This window comes from Neophocaena asiaeorientalis, unplaced genomic scaffold (assembly GCF_003031525.2).
Source record: "Neophocaena asiaeorientalis asiaeorientalis breed wild unplaced genomic scaffold, Neophocaena_asiaeorientalis_V1.1 scaffold87, whole genome shotgun sequence".
Classification (NCBI taxonomy): Eukaryota; Metazoa; Chordata; class Mammalia; order Artiodactyla; family Phocoenidae; genus Neophocaena; species Neophocaena asiaeorientalis.
In genome coordinates, this window is record NW_020175432.1 from 2,016,695 (window position 1) to 2,024,160 (window position 7,466).

Below are 7,466 nucleotides of genomic sequence, written 5' to 3' on the forward strand. Positions count from 1 at the left end.
TTTGCCATTTCTCTTCACATATGGAGATGCCTACCGCTTGGGGGAAGCTGGTGTCTACTCACGTTTGCTCCGGGTTGGAGGGTCTTCTGACCTGGGGACGCTGGCGATGGGATTCTTCAGCTTTCATCTTATTCCTAGTTTTTTTCTCACTCAGAGCCTGGTGGTACCTTTTCAAAGCAGAAATCATGACTCTGGAGTCTTTGAAGGGATTTGATAACATTTATTTAGTGCCACTAACATTTATATGGGCCACAGGCAGGGCTGGATATGGAGGGGAGAGAGAGTGAAGGGGCAGCACCCTCGTGGGCTCTGAGGGGTCCCCTGGACCAGATGCTCCCTCTCTCGGGGGCCTGGAAACTCTCAGGGGAGGACGAAGGTGAATGTCTTCCTGTTCTCACTCCCCCAGACCTGGAGCGCTAAGATGCTCCAGATGAGTGAGGGATGCTGTGGGTGCCTTGACCCGCGTGCACAAAGGGATGTGATTTTGGGCAAGGGCTGGGCAGGAAGTGCGTGTGTGATGTTGCGTGTATCTCTGTGATGTCATTGCCTTGTCTCTGTGTGACGTCACCACCATGTCTGTGTGATTGATGTCACTGCAGCTGTGACGTCGTCCCGGCATTTAGGGGGTGAGGGATTGTGTGGTGCGGAGAGAGTGTTAGGGGGTGTGGGTGCGGTGTGGCGGAGGATGAACAGAGGGCGCAGGCCAAGGGCGCCCACTTTGTCGTGCGTGCGTTATCTGACTCCACCCTGGCTGTGTCCCTCGCCGTGGGCGTCTCGCTGCACCTAGTCTCCAGACCGGTGAGTCGGGGCCACCCCTCGGTCCTCGGGGCCTAGAGCCTCCTCAGCCACTGGGGCAGGAAGGAGATGGGAATACAATAGTCAGTCAGACAGACAGACGGCAGGACAAGCCTCGCCTGGGCCTGCCTCTTCCCCTGGGCCCCTTCTTGTTCCCAAGAACCCTAGGGCTCCTGCCGGTTTCAACCTGCCCTTAGATTTCGCCTTGTTGAACCTCTGTGGGACAGGTGGGACTGAGATGTGTGCCTATCCATTATATAGACTGAGGTTCAGAGGGGCCGCCTCCTGTGCTCCAGGGCTCTGTTGCAGTCTGTCTGACTCTCTCCCCTTTGCTCCCTAAGGCCCTGGGGATCCTGGGTGTTTGCCCAAAGTCCCCGGCCCCCCGGCCCCCAGGCAGGGCCTCAGTTTCCCTTTTGGTCTACACAGAACTGACCTAGACCTGGCCCCTCACTCATTCCCAGGAGGGTTTTTCTAATGAGCCTGCCCCTACTCACATGCTCCCATGGCTCCCCAGCGCCCTTGGGACAAAGCCAGATCTTCTGTATCTGACATTCAAGGCTCCACCCACTATGCCCCCACCAGGCCTCCCCACTGGGGAATCAAAACCTGACAAAGTACCCCCCAAATTCTCAGAGCCATCACTTCACTTCCGCCCCTCCCCCTTGCCTTTGCAGGAGCCATCCCGCTGTCTGGGATGCCCCTCCCCCTCCTGGGCCTGCCAAAGGTTCTCACGAGGGGTCAGAGGTTGGCTCAGAGGCTGTTTCCTGATGGGGGAGGTGGGGGCCTCTGCCAAGTCCTGCTTCCGCTGGCCCCCTCCCTTCCTTCCCTGGCTCTTCCCTGGGGGCCCCGCAACCTCACGTTCCTTGGCTGGCTCTGGTGCCCGCCTTCCCAGCTCCAGGCTCTGTCCTCTACCAGGATTCACAGGCTCCAAGGCAGCCCCAACAGACATCCTTTAACTACTCCTGCTCACCAGCCTGCAAGGGAGGGTCATCCCTGGCCATTTTCAGAGACTGGGGCTCCTAAACCCCATCGCTCATCTGGACCAGCACAGTCGCCTTCACCCCTGTCTCAGGTTCCCACCTTCACCCTCCACAACAGCGACCAGAATGAGCCTGTGAACACCTGAGTCGGGTCACATCCTCTGCTGTTCACAGCCTTCCCAGGGCTCCCAAAGTCCTCACTGCAGCCCCAAGGCCCTGCCTGATTTATCCTGACCTCACCTCCTCCCACTCTCCCCTCGATCGCTCAGCTCCAGCCACACCAGCTGCCTCACTCAAACTCACCGGGCATGGATGGTCCTGCCTCAGGGCCTTTGCACGGGCTGTGCTCACTGCCTGGTGCACCCTTCTGAGAATCCCCTCATGGCTCCTCCCTCATCTTCTTTAGCTCTCTGCTCAAATGTCACCTCCTCAGTGAAGCCTGCCCTGGCCCCGCCCCCACCCCACCCCCGTGGAAAATTCCAACCTCCTCAAGCTCCCTCATCCCTTTTCTGTTTCACTCATCACCAAGGGTCCCTATCATGGCTCACTCATCTGGTTTGTCATCCACCTCCCCCACTAGACTGTCAGCCGCACGAGGGTGAGGATTTGGATTTCTGTGCCTTATTCCTCCCCGTGTCCTCAGCACCCAGGAGCTGCTCAAGAAATGTGGGTTGAATGAAAAAACAAACGGTCACAGCGATGGCAGTGAACTTGAATCGACACTCGCTGTGTGCTCGGCTCAGAGCCAGGGCTGAGCTCCCATCTTCAACCTTCCACATTGTGACTTGTGCCATCTCCGGCCACGTAGCCGCTACACCAATATTCACTTAATATTCGTCTTCACCTCCATCGTGTTGTGTTTTTTTCATTTAAATAAAGTGATCTCCAAAGGATACTCAGTCTTACCAAGTGAAGGAAAGCTGGTGCATTTGCCATTAATAGAAAACCACTTAAAAATGTTCAGTGAAAAAGCAAGACCGTGTTCTCAAGTGCAGCTGACGCCGGAGCCTGGGTCTGCCCTCCCTCTGTGAATATGGGAGAACTGCAAGGGTCTGGGAGGCATGAGGGTGGGTTAGCAGCAGCGCAGACTTTCTCGAGGCCCAGAAGGAATGAGTGGAAAAGGAATCAACAGTCCCCATCATGGGGTGGGTGATTTGACGCGAGGCCTCGGATCTGGTCCCCTGTTGGGGGCATATAAAATTGGGACGTTACGATTCAGTCCCTCACTGGCTGTCCACTGAGTGCCTGGCCGAGCTGGGGCTCAAAACCGGAGCCGAAGAAGACCCCAGCCTGCTCCTGCCCGGCCCCTCTCTCAGAGGAAGGCAAATCAAGGCGGGAGCCCATGGACCAGAAGCCCTTCCTGTGATACTGCAGAGAGAAGCAGGAGGGGCCCAGGCTTAAGTACACATTGTTTCCTCCGTGGCGGTGGGTGGGGGGGGGGGGGGTACGTCATTTGGGGTAAACAATGTCAAGAGCTTCCCCATCCTCAGCTGGGACCGGGACAGGCTTGGACTGGGAGCCTGGTTCCAGCCCTGACTTGCTGACGCATGACCCCGGGCTGATCACTTCCCTGGGGCCTCAGTTCCCTCCTCTGAGAAGTGGGGATAATAATAGAACCTCCTTCCTTGCCATGATGGCTTCAGGCCAAGATGGAGAGAGGAAAACTGTTTGCTCAGAGCAGGGTCTTCTCCCTACCCCCTTGCTTCCCTCTCTGCAGGCTGCCCGAGGCTGAGGGATTTCTCCCAGGCAGAGCTATCCAGAGCGAGGGGACCCAGTTCCGTAAGGGGGTGAGCTCCCTGTCAGAGGGAGTATGTAAGAAGAGGCATAGGGAAGATGGAGCTGGGTGCGGAGGACCATGGGGAGTTAATGACAGACGTTTGGAAATCTTTTTGGCCCCAAGGGCTTTGTTTAGCACCCTGGGGCTGAAATAGACCTAGCTTCACAATAGCCTGGTGGCAAAACTGTTGATGGCACAGGCTTTGGGATCAGAGGGGTCTGACAAAAATCCCACATACCGGGGCTTCCCTGGTGGCACAGTGGTTGAGAGTCCGCCTGCCGATGCAGGGGACACAGGTTCGTGCCCCGGTCCGGGAAGGTCCCACATGCCGCGGAGCGGCTGGGCCCGTGAGCCATGGCCACTGAGCCTGCGCGTCCGGAGCCTGTGCCCCGCAATGGGAGAGGCCACAACAGTGAGAGGCCCGCGTACCGAAAAAAAAAAAAAATCCCACATACCTCCTCGAACCTCAGGTCCTAAACTGCAAATGGGATGCCCATCCTAGGTCAGCAGTGTGGTCCTGAACAGGGTAGGGGGTGGGGGGTTGGGGGGGGTGTAAGAGCGACCCTGGAGGGAGCACAGGGTGTTCTTGGAGCTGTGGTCTGAGTCACCTTCCCCGTGATGCACAGGGTGTCGTCCAACAGATGACCAGGCCCTGGGAGGCAGTGAGGGGGTCAAAGGCATGGAACCATCACCTGAACATGTGCCAGGCACCTTTGATGCTCCCCACTGAGGCCCTGGGTTCCTTGCTCCTCCAGCCATGTGTGGACAGCACTTGGCTGGCAAAGCATTTGCATGCCTTTGATTTCAGAGACCCCCTTTTTTTTTTTTTTTTTTTTTGCGGTATGCGGGCCTCTCACTGTTGTGGCCTCTCCCGTTGCGGAGCACAGGCTCTGGACGCGCAGGCTCAGCGGCCATGGCTCACGGGACCAGCTGCTCCGCGGCATGTGGGATCTTCCCGGACCGGGACATGAACCCGCGTCCCCTGCATCGTCAGGCGGGCTCTCAACCACTGCGCCACCAGGGAAGCCCAGAGACCCTCATTTTTATAGAAGTAGAAAGTGTGGCTCAGAAGGGTGGAGTGAGAGGCCTAGGGTCACTCTCGGACACTGCTCTCCCTCTTCCCCTTCCTGGGCTCTGTTCACTTCTGCCACCCTAGTCCGCCCACAGGGCCTTTGCCCTGGCTGTTCTTGCCACCTGGAGCACTGTTCCTCTTGCCTTCCCCCAGGCCAGCTCTTGTCTAGCCTCCAGCTCAAAGGTCCCTTCCTCATCCAGGCCCTCCCTTTCCTGTCTGGAGTCTGATCGCCTAGGTTCATGTCCCAGCTCTGGCTGTGTTACCTGGGGCACGATGCACACCCTCTCTATGCCTCATTTGCTTCATCCAGAAAGTGGGGATAACAGTAGCTCACCCACGGATTAGGATTCTGAGGATTAAATGAGTTAATTGGGCAGAGTGCTTAGGACTGTGCCAAGATCACAGTAAGCCTCCAGTCGTGGTACGTTCTTGGTCACTCTTCTCACCCTGCCTCCTTCATTGTCTCTTTGGCCCACTACTCGGGAGTTTCATGAATGGAACTGTGCGTGTCTTGGTCACTGCTGTGTCCCCTTGGTCCAGCATAGGGCCTGGTATACAGCAAGTGCTCGATTAAGGAAGCAACAAGTGTGATACGAGCCTCCCTCCGCCCCTAGTCCTGTACCCAGCCTCATCTAAAGCCTGAGACTGAACTGTCTCAGCCTATCCAGAACCTTACCTGGCTGATGCTAAGACACTGCTGGCAGGGGGTCGCTGGGACTCCAGGATCCTCCTTTTGAATTCCTCCAGCCCAGCTGGGTCTGCCAAGAGAGGGAGGGGTCAGCCCCGACCTAATGCCTTAGTAACCCCCCCTCCAGGGTCAGAGAATGGGCTGGCAACCCAGGATCCAAGGTGGAATCCGCCCCCCTTTCCTGGCTCTGCCCTCCGTCACTCACCAATGGGCGGGGGATTGGGGGCGGGGCCTGCAGGTCTTGGCACTGCTATTGGCTGCGACTGTGGGAAGAAGGGTGAAAGGAGGTTAGTGGAGGCCAGGGATCCCAAACACGAATCCCAGGGAGTTTCCTGCCTCTCCACACCCTTGGAGACCTGAGTTCCTTCCAGGGCGGAGAAAACAGACAGATACCCATGGAGAAGGACACGTGATGACGGATATATAATCACCTGTAGACACCTGCCTTCAAATGATTGGGGAATGCAGGGACTGGCTTCCCTTGGCAGCCCCCCGGAGACCCCACTCTGCAGGGGTCCTGCCACGGTCTCCATTACAGCCTTGGTGCCAGCCTGACTCCAATCCAAGACCCCATTTGAGTCCATCCACCCGACCCAGCCCCGCTCCAGACTGAAGCTGACCCACTCTGTAAACCAACTGGACCTCGATCCTCAATGCCACCCCTCGAAGGACCCCAAGAGGATCTTTCCAAACCTGAAATCCAAAACCAGTTCTGAGCTCGGTCACCTAAAATCAGATCCCAACCTGAAAACAGAACCTCCCTTAGAATCAAAGCCTGACCTTAACCCAGTCCCAGTGACAAACCTGATCCGATCATAACTTTACATCTAACTCTGACCATAACCTATCCCCTAGGCCCAGCCGCTATGAAAAATCTACCCCCCTACCCCCATTCCCTCAGCGCCAGCCACCCATAAATACCTTCCCAATACCACACTCAACCCCAGCTCAGCCTCAGACCTCAGCCTCTACCTGAGTGAGAACCCCAGCCCAGCCTCAGCCCAAGATCAACGTCCACCCGGCTTCTACTCTAGACCCGGTCTTGACCTGCACTCGAAGCCCAGGCTCACCTAATCCTTCACGTCAAATATATCCTAACACCAGCCACCCTAAATGCAGCCCGCTCTCAACTCCTAGCCCACGGTCAATGCCAATTCCAATCTTAATGCCCATGAAGTTCTGAATCCGCCCTTGGCCCCGAACTTCCAATCGTCTCTAGGCCCACCAACCACCTACACCCGCCTGAGCTTCAACTCCAGCCTCAACTTAATGCAATCCCAAACCCACTGAAACCCTAGATTCACTCTTCACCAAACCCTTGATCCAAGAGCCACCCTGCACGTGACCCCTGACCCAACTTTTAACCTTTCCTCACAATCCAAACTCCAAACTCAACCTAATTCTAAGACTAATGAAATCTTACATGGAACCCTAACCTTAACCTTAACCCAAATCAACTCTAGACACAGGAGTCACCAAGAACCCACCTTGACCCAACTCAAACCACAAATTTAGAGTCCACGTGACGCCTTTCTCTAGACCTGCCTTAACCCTCACCCTAACCCCAGTATCACTTCCAGTCCTTAACCTGGTGCCCCCTGATCCTTCAACTCAACTCAAGCCCACTCCAACCCTGACACCAACACTGGATGAGTCCCTAATCCTAAACTTAAGCCAATTTTGAGGCCCACCTGCCTTCCTAAACTCAACCCCAATCCTTAACCCTTTCTTAATGTCATTCCCAATCCAAACTCCGCCCCAAACCTGATGCCAATAAAATCCTTATGTTAATACATAACCATAATCCTAAAGCATTAGACTCACAGTCACCCGTGTCTGACCTCAGCCTCAAGCCTAAATCCACCCTCAGTGTCTCAGCTCACCCCAACCCCAAAGCAACCACAATTCTAGATTTGCCCCTCACTCCACCCTGGACCCGACAGCCACCCGACCTCCAACTCCAGTCTTAACCCGACACCTTTTCTCAATGCTGATCCCCATTCCGAGCTCTGCCTCAATTCTGACATCAGTGAAACCAGTGAAATTCTCAAGTGAGTCTAAGTAACCCAACCTAGACTGGGAAGCCAACCTCAACACCAAGAAAAAAAAAAAAAAAAAAAAGGAAAAAACCAAATTCAAAAACACAACAACCTT

The 7,466-nt window shown here is 55.6% G+C and overlaps 1 protein-coding gene across 2 annotated transcripts in view; it reads right to left on the reverse strand.

Moving 5' to 3' along the window:
- Positions 1 to 205: 205 nt before the first annotated feature.
- PLVAP (plasmalemma vesicle associated protein) overlaps positions 206 to 7,466 on the reverse strand; it is a 14,781-nt gene continuing 7,520 nt past the window's right edge. The window contains exons 4-7 of one of the 2 annotated variants that reach the window (XR_003006228.1): positions 5,518 to 5,575; positions 5,301 to 5,382; positions 2,682 to 2,956; positions 206 to 848 (exon numbers count right to left, since the gene is read on the reverse strand). Coding sequence is in view for 1 of the 2 variants with exons in the window: in XM_024767548.1 (XP_024623316.1) it covers positions 842 to 848; positions 5,301 to 5,382; positions 5,518 to 5,575 (147 nt within the window). In the remaining variant the exon portion in view is untranslated. The remainder of the gene's footprint in view (positions 849 to 2,681; positions 2,957 to 5,300; positions 5,383 to 5,517; positions 5,576 to 7,466) is intronic. The other variant, XM_024767548.1, reaches the window with a different exon arrangement.